Source organism: Epithele typhae (assembly GCF_022376455.1).
Source record: "Epithele typhae strain CBS 203.58 chromosome Unknown BXZ73scaffold_7, whole genome shotgun sequence".
In the NCBI taxonomy this organism is placed as follows: domain Eukaryota; kingdom Fungi; phylum Basidiomycota; class Agaricomycetes; order Polyporales; family Epitheliaceae; genus Epithele; species Epithele typhae.
The window spans coordinates 811501-822787 of NW_025954198.1; the positions used below are offsets into that span (position 1 = coordinate 811501).

Genomic DNA, 11287 nt, shown 5'->3' on the forward strand with positions numbered 1-11287 from the left:
TGGTACACAATGCAATAGCTGGAGTTGGCTGGGTGTGCCTGTACTGAGCCCTCACACCCCCCAAAATGCGTGCAATATAGGGACATACACAAGCCGTCAATTGATGGGCTAATTTCTGCAGCAGATAGTCGTAGATGATAGCTGCTGTAATATGAAATCGCAGGTGGATAGCTAGAGGGGTGCATGTATGATGTCATATGTCATTTCAGAATGACATACTCTACAGTGATATGGTATGTACATTTATCGTCCCATGTACACCTAGAATCATAAATAGAGATCCTTCAGAGTGCACTGCAACAAGAAGAAAGTGGAAAGACGATGTTGTGGTGAAGATATGACATATGTTCAGAAGGGTGGACTGCATTAAAATTGCGGCCTTGATATGTTTTTGTGCAAACCTCCAATCACTGTGCATCTTCTTGCGTTACTTTTATATGTATACAGAGAGCTCAGATCGTATCTTTCGTGCTTATCGGTGGAGGATTGGAGACAGGGTATGGTATGTCATTATTCTATGACATAGAGTATAGCAAGATGGCATGTGCTCCGATTGTTATTCTGAAAAGCGGAATGGATCAGGGCACTCTCCTGCTTAACGATGCAGAAGAAATCTCAAGAAACGGTCGAGAAGTGGTTGAGATATGTCAGATGGGTCTGGAATGGCAAGTTGTCCGGAGGACGCCCTGAACCACCTAGACCACTTTGCACACTTCAAGCTCATATGACATATCTCAACCACTTCTCGACCGTTTCTTGAGATTTCTTCTGCATCGTTAAGCAGGAGAGTGCCCTGATCCATTCCGCTTTTCAGAATAACAATCGGAGCACATGCCATCTTGCTATACTCTATGTCATAGAATAATGACATACCATACCCTGTCTCCAATCCTCCACCGATAAGCACGAAAGATACGATCTGAGCTCTCTGTATACATATAAAAGTAACGCAAGAAGATGCACAGTGATTGGAGGTTTGCACAAAAACATATCAAGGCCGCAATTTTAATGCAGTCCACCCTTCTGAACATATGTCATATCTTCACCACAACATCGTCTTTCCACTTTCTTCTTGTTGCAGTGCACTCTGAAGGATCTCTATTTATGATTCTAGGTGTACATGGGACGATAAATGTACATACCATATCACTGTAGAGTATGTCATTCTGAAATGACATATGACATCATACATGCACCCCTCTAGCTATCCACCTGCGATTTCATATTACAGCAGCTATCATCTACGACTATCTGCTGCAGAAATTAGCCCATCAATTGACGGCTTGTGTATGTCCCTATATTGCACGCATTTTGGGGGGTGTGAGGGCTCAGTACAGGCACACCCAGCCAACTCCAGCTATTGCATTGTGTACCATTAGGTGCGCATTTTAAATACAAGCGGATCCCAAAAGGAACGGAGGGAAACGGAGGGGAGGGGAGGGCAGGACGCAGGAACGGCGAGCTCGCTGTTGGGGGCGGCGAGCACGGGTGGCGGAGTGGGGAGGCGCCGGCGGAGACCTGGTGGCGCGCAGCGTCCGGAGATGTCGGGGCCATCAAGGGCGCGCGGCGCGGCATGGGGGAAGGCGCCGACGGGGCGGCCATCAGGCGCAGCGCGGGAATTCGCGGAGGAGGGCCCTCGGGAACGTCGGGGAAGGGGGCGGGGGACTTGGGCATATGCCCGCGTTCTACCATTTCCCTGCAGGGAATATCAGCCGTTATTCGTAGAGGGTCTACTAGTGGCAGACAGTTACGCATTTGCAGTCTCCGAATCTGGTATCACCCCAGGGGGGTGACACCAGATCAATTGATTAAAAGAACGTGAGGTACAGGTGGTTGTCTGCAACGACAAGCCCAGTGCTCACTGATGCGGGAACCCGGACATCGACGACACACACGTGATCAACATTTCCAAGACTTGCGCCTGTTGTCAGTCGGATTACCCGACAAAGACGGGGAAATGTTTGGCCCATGTTAACAAACGGCTTGAGTATCTATCAGAATTTCCAAGTCTCGCCCATGGGTCGATACAATAACATATCTGGGAACATTTCCCGATCTCACACGCCCCTGGGCTGCCCGTCGTGAGTCTAATGATTGGAACATACATGTGACACACTGGTGGCCAACAGTTCATCTTCAAGGATCAAACCGTCAGGTTCGGAAATAGTGCCGAGTACTAGCGCCGCTGGCAGATCCAACGTTTGAGTCTTGAGCCCGCATATGGTTCCATAAATCGGATCCAGGAGATTGAGTGCCAAGTGGTGAAAGGAGGGGTTTGGAAATTGGCCAAGTTGCGGTGGAACCTTGGGCGGCACGGGCTTCGGGCCGACATCGTCCCGCGGGATCGCTGCAACGCGATGGCCCCCCAATGTCGACGGCCGTTTCTTGGCCATCTCTTCGCCACTTTCTCTTGCCCCCAGCGCGTCTCGGCCCACAAGATGGCCGATGCGACACCCACTCTCCCACTCTGCGAGTTGTCCCTATATCCCGCGACGAGGCAGCAAACCTTAGACTCTCGCAGAAGACACTTCGAGCAGTGGGGCCGCGGTATGCCCTTGGAAGAGTACCTTCGCCGTGACGATGTTCTGGATAGCGATCCACACGCAGCGAACGGAAACATGATCACCTGGTAATCGATCCGATAAATCTTTGCGAAATACTAACACCAACACCCCTCACTGCCCAGGGTACTCGTGCGGCGTACCGAGCCCACGAGCCTCGACTTCCTCTCCTCCTGCGAGACGTGAGTACTTGAGTCCCCAGCACTCCGCCCGCACTCGCTCCACATTGACCCCGGCGCAGGTACCGCCGCACCGCGACCGCCTCGCGCCGCGGCTCCCCAACCGCGGAGGACGTGACCGCGTACGGCGTCGCGTCCGTCTTCACGGCCCCCGCGAACCGCCGCAAAGGCTACGCGCGCCACATGATGCGCCTCCTCCACTGGGTCCTCGCCGCGCCCGACGCGCTCGACCGCGCGAGCTTCCCCGCCGCGTGGGGCGCGCCCCCGGACCCCGAGGTGCTCCGCGCCGCGGGCGTCGCGAACGGCCGCTTCTCCGTCCTCTACAGCGACCTCGGCCGCGACTTCTACCACGCCTGCGGGCCGCGCCCCGACGCCCCGCGCGCGGGCTGGGCGACACTCGGCGCGCGCGAGACCTTCTTCGTCCTCTCCGCCGAGCGCGCGCCGCGCATGGAGGCGGCCGCGGAGGAGGAGCTCGAGCTCGCGCGGCTGGACAAGGCAGACGTCGAGGCGCTGTACGCGCACGACGCGCGCTGGCTGCGCGCGGACGTCGCACGCGCGGCCGCGGTGGCGCCAGGGCGCGTGCGGCTCGCGTTCCTGCCCGACGCGGGCGTGGGCGCGTTCGTGATGTCGCGCCTCATGGACTTCGACATGCGCCTGCGGCCGACGATGAACCTGCGGCTGTGGGGCGCGGCGGTCGTGCCCGCGGGGCAGGCGTTCGCGGACGTGCTGGCGGCGGCGGGCGAGGGGCGGGAGGAGGAGGTGCGGTTCGTGTCGTGGACGTACGAGCTCCGGACGGAGCCGAAGACGGTCGTCGTCGCGCGGCTGCGGGCGGACGAGCGGACGTTCCCGAAGATGGTGGGGGAGCTTGTGCGGGCGGCGGAGGAGCACGGGTGCACGAAGATCGAGTTCTGGTCCATGCCGGACAACCTCCGCGGGCTCGCGGAGAAGATGGGGTTCGCGACGAAGGAGCGGACGGATCACCTGTCCGCGATCAAGTGGTACGGAGATGAAGGCGAGGAAGAGCTGGACTGGCTCTACAACGAGAAGTACGTGCTTCTACTGTTGGTGCCCGTGTGAGAGGAGGATGCTGGCGCTGACGCTCTGTCCAGATACTGTTGGTGCTGAACGTGTGTGAAGAACGCCACCGAATTACATACAGAACGGTCCTCATGTAGAAGTACAAGGCGATTACATGACGGGTATCGATAAGTAGACACTAGCGTACGATAAGACGTGAATCAAGAGCGACTCCGGACCCAAGAAATGTGTACACGGTCGGGGTATTTCGGTATGGAAATGGGGAGATATCGTACGAGGTATTTACAGAACCTGCGGAACGAAGGGTCTACCAGACTCCCGGAGCGCAGCCTCGACGACCTCCATGCCCGCCAGAGCCTTCTCCTCCTCGAAGCGTCCGGCAACGACTTGTACCGACAGCGGTAGACCGTCCATGGCCTCGGCGTCATAGATCTCGTGCACCTGGCGGGCGACATCGCTCAGCCCGCGATACTTGTCGCTCTTCTTGAAGCCTGCAGTATAACTATCCCGGGCCTTGTCGACCCGGCCCACTGGTAGTACACCCGCAGCGTAGTCGAGCTACATAGCGGGATGCGAACATCAGCCAGGAGTCGCGCCGGCGCCCACATACCGCGAACTCGTGACACGCACCACGTTGTACAGGAAGGAGTAGTTCGCCGACACTAGCGTGGCCTTGTCGCTCACCTCCGGCTCGATCGGCATGGCGGGGAGCGCGTGCACCGGGGTGAGCACGAAGTCGAGCCCCTCGCGCCGCCACGCGTCGTGCCACCGCGCACGATACGCGTCGCGCTGCAAGACGAGCCCGTGCTCCTCCAGCGCCGAGCGGGGGTGAAAGCACGCGAGCAGGTCCGCCCACGCGTCGTTGCGCCCTTTCGGGGTCGACCACCAGCGCAGGAAGGAGGCTTGCAGACGCTTGAGCCACAGAGGCAAGCGGAGGATCGTCCGGACCGTGCGTAAGGCTGGTGAGATGGACTCCCCAGTTCGCAAGGGTATGAACGCGGAGGCGCCTGTGGCGTCGTGAGTGCGCGTGAGAAGGGAGCGGGCTCGGGCGGGGGGCACGGACCTCCATCAGCGAACATGAGCTGGTAACCGATCTTGAGCCCTTCAAGCGGACTAGGGGGATGGCTGCCGAGTGAATGCAGTGGCACGGTGAGCGGCGAGATGCGGCGGCGGCGGAGGAAGAAGCGTACAATGACACGACCTCGTGACCCTGCTTCCTGAGCGCGTCGGCGACCTCAGCGAGTGCACGCGCATTCGCCGGTGTGGGTGGAATGACACCTGGGGAGGTGATCAGTCCTTGAAGCGTGCTAAATGTTTGGAAAACCTTACCATCGTCCATAATCAGCCCGAACTTCAATTTCTGGCCCGAGGTCACGTAATCAGAAGGCCGCCATGTCAGAGGCACGCACTAGTGGAGAAGGGCTAGAAGCGTGAGCGGCGCAGACACAATGAACGCCACTAATTCGACGCACGGTATGGTCATACTCCCACGGACGCATGCGAACTATGCGTTCCCAGAAGTCACGCAGGTCCGAGAGTGAACGGGCGAGCGGAGCAGTGATCGTTGGGACGGCGTCCAGTCCTGGAAGGCATCCGAGGGAACCATCGTTTGGGAAACGACCTGCGGAGCCCTTGACAGCGTAAAGGCCGCAAAATGCGGCAGGGTAACGTGAACTGCCGCCAAGGTCGGTGCCGACTTCGATGAGACTGCCCTGCCAGGCTAACAGAGCGGCGCCCCCGCCCGTGGACGCGCCGGGGGAGAATGCGGGGTTGAAGGGATTGGTAGTGCGTCCGAAGAGGTCGGAGCTTGTCTCGAATGAGAGACAGGCAGTGGGGAGGGTGGTCTTCACATAAACGAGTGCGCCGGCATCGCGGAGAAGGCGGAGGAGAGGGGCGGATTGGAGGGCAGGGTGACCGACACGAGATGAGAAACCCACGGTGGTGTCGTGTCCAGCAACGTCAAAACACTCCTTGATGCTGACGGGGACACCAAGAAGAGGTAGTTCTGAAGTGGCCGGTGGTATGGACGCGTTTTCTGCCGCTTCGTCAAGAAAGATGTCGGCAAGACAGTTGGTAGCATTGTGAGCCTCGAGAGCCCGCTTGCCGTATGCTTCAAGGACATCCAAAGGGGTGAATACGTCTGCGCTCCCGCAGGTGGAAACAAGCTCGGCAAGTGAGAGGTCGAGGATGGAGGAGTCGGCGGCGGAGAGGGCAGTCCGATAGATCGCAGGAGTAGAGTCAAACTTCTGGCGCAACTCCTCTTGCTTCCGTGCACTGGATAGAATGATTGAGTAAGTAGGTTTAAGGTGAATGACGACCATGCATGGGACCTGTTTCACGCCCCGCCCTTGGTACGGCGGCGTATATGCGCGGACCCTGCCTCTCCTCGGACCGCCCACGATGAGCCGCGGCTTGCGCATCTCGGGAATGGAGGAGGATAGAGGGTGCGACGCGCAAGACTGCATGTGGCAGACATACCGCTTGGCGCAGTGTACGCCTTGAATCCACACCCTCTAGTACCCTCCACGTACGTGTCCCCTCACATGGCCCCCTAGTGCACTGCGGGGGGACAAAGGTGTATGGGCAAGTCTGTGATGATGCAGAACGGAAGTAGGGCAGCGAGCTTGGCGTCGAGGAATTCCACGTGCGCACATGGAGTTCCGCCGTGGGAGGGCGCGCAACGCAAATGGCGTGGAAGAAGCGAGGGCAGGAGAGGACTGACCAGTCTGCACGGTGCGCGAAATAGGAAGACATGAGCGCGCTGCGCGCGGTCGAATGCGGTGGTGTAGGGAGAAGCGAGCAGAAGGGAGGGCGGGGAGAGAGGCAAACTTCATGAGGAGAGCAGCGCGGGGGGAATAAGTGCGCGGGGCATTAGCGCCAGTCTAAGGACGACGTCCTGGGCGCTGGCGCGGGGCCCAGAAGTCTTGCTGTCGTTCCCATCTTGGGCGCGGTGCCCATGCGCTGTCGGGCAGGCGGTCGACGCTGTTCCCCGCCCTCCGTGTTCGCCACCGCGAGAGCCGCGTTTGTCTGCTGTGCGCCGTGTCTGCCATGCACCGTTTGCTATTTCTGCCCGCGGAGAATGCGGCCCGTTGGACATCATCTCCGCGCCAGTCGGGTTCGCCACAGTTTCTTTTCTTTTTTGGTGGAATGTCTTGCTTCTTCGGCACCTGTGATGGGTACGCTGGTCGCCGCCTCGAGGGGATCTCAACGTTCAACCCCGGATGGACTGCGTTGCGCACTCAGTGTGGGACACTCGGAGGGCATTATCCGAGTCCAATATTGTCAGTGGGATCCTCAGCACACCCAGTCTTCCAAGTGCTAGGCCACTTTGCGCGCTTGCACTGGCGCGTACCTGCATTCGGTCGAGGCCGAGCCTCCTCTCGCGTAGTACATACCTTTGCGATTGCCCGCTCGGTCTCCATATGAGGTTATCGCCCGTCTTTAGTGTTGTTCTCCTTGGTCCTTCGCCACCCCTGGCCGCCCGCCGACGTCGGTATCAGTCAACAGGGCAATATCTTTCTTCCACCGATGACGATAAGCCTCCACCTCTGCATCAACCATTCTCTCTCAGTTTAAGTGTTCGTGGAAATGTCACGCTCCGGATCGAGTCCTCCTCACCCCCCTCTCACGCGCCGTTCCCACTCGAATCATGCTCCGCATTGGCGTAGATGTCGGGGGTACGCAACCTTTCCTATCCCCGATACCGGAGCACTCACCGGAGCATGAACTGCAGGAACCAACACGGACGGCGTCCTTATCGATGTCACCCGGCTCCACCAACCAGGCCGAGGCGTTCTCTCGCATTACAAGGCTCCCACTACCTCCGACGTCTCCAAGGGCATCGAAAACGCCGTCCGCGAGGTTCTCAAGCTAGCCTCCGTCTCTCCCTCGGAGGTCGCCTCCGTCAGCATCGGCACAACTGCATTCATCAACGCCGTTCTTGAGGCCGATGCTCGCCGGCTCTCCAAGGTCGCCGTCATCCGTCTCTGCGGTCCCTACACGCGTCAATGCCCTCCATTCATCGACTTCCCGAAGCCTCTGCGGGTTCTCACAGAAGGGCACGTTGGATATATTGACGGTGGCTTCGAAAGTGCGCATACAACCTGTTCCTGTCATCTGTTATGCGTTGACAGGGTTTACAGTTGACGGCAAGGAGATCCGCGCTCCCCAAGAAGAACAGGTGGTTGAGCAATGCGCTATCATCAAGCAAAAAGGTCTCAAGAATGTGAGTTGAGATGCATTCTATCTCTTTTCCGTGACACCCATGTCCTGGTGCCCAGGTCGTTTTGACCGGCATATACTCTACCCTCGACAACGAAGACAAACACGAAGGGCGCGTGCGCGACATCATTGTCCGCGAACTCGGTCCCTCGGTGAACGTTGTCTGCTCCAAAGAAGTCGGCCAAGTCGGCCTGCTCGAGCGCGAGAACGCTTCCATCCTCAATGCCTCCATCCTCGCCTTCGCTCAACGCACCATCCGCGGCTTCCAGAATGCGATGCGCACCCTCGAGCTCACCTGTCCCCTCTTCCTCACCCAAAACGACGGCACCCTCACCACCGCCGCTTCTGCCGCCCGCCTCCCCATTCGCACATTCGCGTCGGGGCCCACCAACTCCATGCGCGGCGCCGCCTTTCTTGCCGGCCTCGACGACCGCACACGCGGCTCGTCGGAAGTCGAGAAGGGCAAGTCGACCATCGTCGTTGACGTCGGTGGGACGACCTCCGACGTCGGCGTGTTGCTCCCTTCCGGGTTCCCGCGCCAAGCGGCCTCTTACATCGAGGTGGGCGGGGTGCGGACGAACTTCGCGATGGCGGACGTGCAGTCGATAGCACTGGGCGGTGGCTCGGTCGTCCACATCGCAGAGGACGAGAAGGTCTCTGTAGGCCCCGAGTCGGTCGGATACAACCTCACCCGCGACGCTCGGGTGTTTGGAGGCAAGGTGCTCACCACTACCGATCTCATCGTGGCTAGCGGACGCGCGGAACTGGGGGACAAGTCTCTCGTAGGCGATGTCGGCGCGGACACCATCGAGCGGGGTATGCAGCGTATCAAGAAGCTCCTTGAGGGTATTATTGACAAGTGCGTCTATGTTCGGTTCGGACGAGTACATGCGCTGAATTGGTACCGCAGGATGAAGACCTCTCCCGAAGACATCACGGTCCTCCTCGTCGGAGGTGGCAGTATCATCTCCCCTGACGAACTCGCTGGCGTCAGCCAGATCATCCGACCTCCCTTCTTCGGCGTCGCTAACGCCGTCGGTGCCGCTATGGCGAAAGGTGCGTGAGCTCGTTGCCCAGAAAGAATCCAACAGCCCCTGATCACCGTCGCAGTTGCTGGCGAGGTTGACACCATTGAGATTCTCGCCGGTCGTGACATCCACACTGTGATCGAGGGGATCAAAGCTCGGGCCATCCAGAAGGCCGTTGCAGCGGGCGCGGACCCCGCCTCGACGCGCATCGTGGAGCTTGCGAACATCCCGGTCCAGTACGTTGTCAACCAAGCGACGCGAATCATGGTCAAGGCCGCCGGCGATCTCGCCCCTCAAGCGGTTGCCTCTGTCGACGCCGAGAATGAAGCACTGGTCGATGAGCCAGAAGTCGTCGAAGCCGAGAAGGCATTGACCAACGAAGCGGAAGCGGCGGAAGGGAGTGGGTTGGGAGCTGAGGTTGTCGATGTCGACAACTACAAGCCTGTCATCTTGCCGAACAGGCAGTGGGCTCTCTCGGAGATCGATTTGGGTCCGTCCCATTCTTGAATGTTGAGAGCCGGTATGCTGACTGCTGGAGTAGAGTGGATCGCGGAGGGCTGTGCCATCCTTGGAACGGGTGGAGGGGGCTCGTCTTACCCACCATTTTTGATGGCCAGACAGGCCCTTCGCGACGGCAAGCAGCTCATCGTCGTCGATCCTGAGGATGTTCAGGAAGACGAGCTGTTTATTCGCTGCGGCTTTATGGTCAGCAGTTTCCTTCAAGTTTGCTTGGATTTTTACTCAGGGGTTTTCACAGGGGTCCCCTTCCGTTTCTGTAAGCATCTTCAAGGGGCTTTCACCTCACGAGCTCACGTCTATTCTAGCTGGAGCGGATCCAGGGAGGCGACGAGATTCCCGGCGCCGCTCGCGCGCTCGTGAAGTTCATGGGAGTGCCAGATTACATGGGCTTCATCTCCAATGAGATCGGAGGTGGGAACGGCGTTCAGCCCTTCCTCGTTGCCGCCGAGACGGGCAAGGTTGTTCTTGACTGTGATCTTATGGGTCGCGCGTATCCCAGGGTATGTGTCGTCAATCACCTTTTCGGTGCTTCTCAGTCTGACTGTATATGTTTCTCCGGTGCAGATGTACCAGAAGTGAGTGTCATATGCTCTGTGCGGCTGGAACATGTGGGGTCTTACTTGCCGTCACCGAATCCAGGTTGCCGGGTGTCTACGGGCTTCCCAACAGTCTTTGGCCGTGTGCTATATCTGACGGCATCGGAAGCACCATTGCAAGTGTCTCCTTGCTCGACACAGGCGATAAGCTTGCTCACATCTGCTCGCAACTAGGTCTTGCCATCGGCCCGGAACATGTTTGAGGTCGAGACCATACTGCGCGCAGCGACGACGGAGATGGGCTCGAAGTCGGGTGTTGCCGGCGCGCCTCTCCCCCGCAAGACTCTCCATGCGTACGGCGTCCCACACAGCGTCTCTCAGGCGTGGCGCATCGGCCGCGCGGTCGCACGCTGCCGGCGCAACAACGACCTCCAAGGCATCCCCCGCGCCATCCTCAAGCTCCAGAACGGCGCGTGCTTGTTCATAGGAAAGGTCGTCGACGTGCAGCGCGAGGTTCGCAAGGGTTTCACGTGGGGAGAGGTGACCATCGCGCCCCTTCTGGAGGACGAGGAAGAGGAGGGGAATGCGCCGAAAGCGAGCATCCCCGCGGGCCCTGAGGATAGGCTTGTCATCCCCTTCCAGAACGAGAACATCTACGCTTATATCAAGTCGCCGTCGGGGGAGAAGAAGGTACGTCCACCACGTGTTCCTCTTGGTGGGGAAGCGTACTTACCGGGTGTGCGGTGCAGATCTACACGACCGTGCCGGATCTCATCACCGTGCTCGATTCGCAGAACGGCGCGGCGCTGGGTACTCCCGAGTACCGGTACGGTTTGCGCGTCACCGTCATGGCACTTGCAGGCCACCCGCTCTGGACCACGAAGGAGGGTCTCTTCGCGGGCGGACCCGAGGCGTTTGGGTCAGCCTCATATTCGTTCTCTCCTGCAACGTGGTCCTAACGTCGTGCTCTAGTCTTGGTGATATGCCCTTCACAGCGATCGCGTCTTACAAGGACCCCGTCAGCGTGATCAAGGAGTACGGTCCCGTATGAGGCCGAGATGAGGAACGTTGTCGGAAGAAGTGGTAATCTAGACCAGATTGTCTTTTGTACTGTTAATGGAAGTCAGAGGTGTATGCTGCAGCTCTGTACACATGCGTCAACGTCAGCGGACGAGACTGGCGTTCAAACGTTCATGAACGTTCGT

The 11287-nt window shown here is 58.8% G+C and overlaps 3 protein-coding genes across 3 annotated transcripts; 2 read left to right on the plus strand and 1 right to left on the minus strand.

Moving 5' to 3' along the window:
* Window positions 1-2438: 2438 nt before the first annotated feature.
* Window positions 2439-3817, plus strand: BXZ73DRAFT_41970 (uncharacterized protein; the record flags this gene model as incomplete). The annotated part of the gene is made up of 3 exons (XM_048018869.1): window positions 2439-2629; window positions 2687-2743; window positions 2803-3817. 3 exons carry the CDS (start codon window positions 2439-2441, stop codon window positions 3815-3817), a joined length of 1263 nt encoding a protein of 420 aa, XP_047881045.1.
* Window positions 3818-4060: 243 nt separating this feature from the next.
* Window positions 4061-6099, minus strand: BXZ73DRAFT_41978 (amidase signature enzyme; the record flags this gene model as incomplete). The annotated part of the gene is made up of 6 exons (XM_048018871.1): window positions 4061-4336; window positions 4409-4785; window positions 4842-4903; window positions 4969-5056; window positions 5108-5186; window positions 5251-6099. 6 exons carry the CDS (start codon window positions 6097-6099, stop codon window positions 4061-4063), a joined length of 1731 nt encoding a protein of 576 aa, XP_047881046.1.
* Window positions 6100-7427: 1328 nt separating this feature from the next.
* On the plus strand, window positions 7428-11133 carry BXZ73DRAFT_98541 (hydantoinase/oxoprolinase; the record flags this gene model as incomplete). The annotated part of the gene is made up of 14 exons (XM_048027713.1): window positions 7428-7455; window positions 7512-7868; window positions 7921-8003; window positions 8059-8858; window positions 8910-9055; window positions 9110-9517; window positions 9569-9732; window positions 9785-9802; window positions 9852-10046; window positions 10111-10121; window positions 10186-10264; window positions 10317-10772; window positions 10832-11001; window positions 11055-11133. 14 exons carry the CDS (start codon window positions 7428-7430, stop codon window positions 11131-11133), a joined length of 2994 nt encoding a protein of 997 aa, XP_047881047.1.
* Between the last annotated feature and the right edge of the window lie 154 nt (window positions 11134-11287).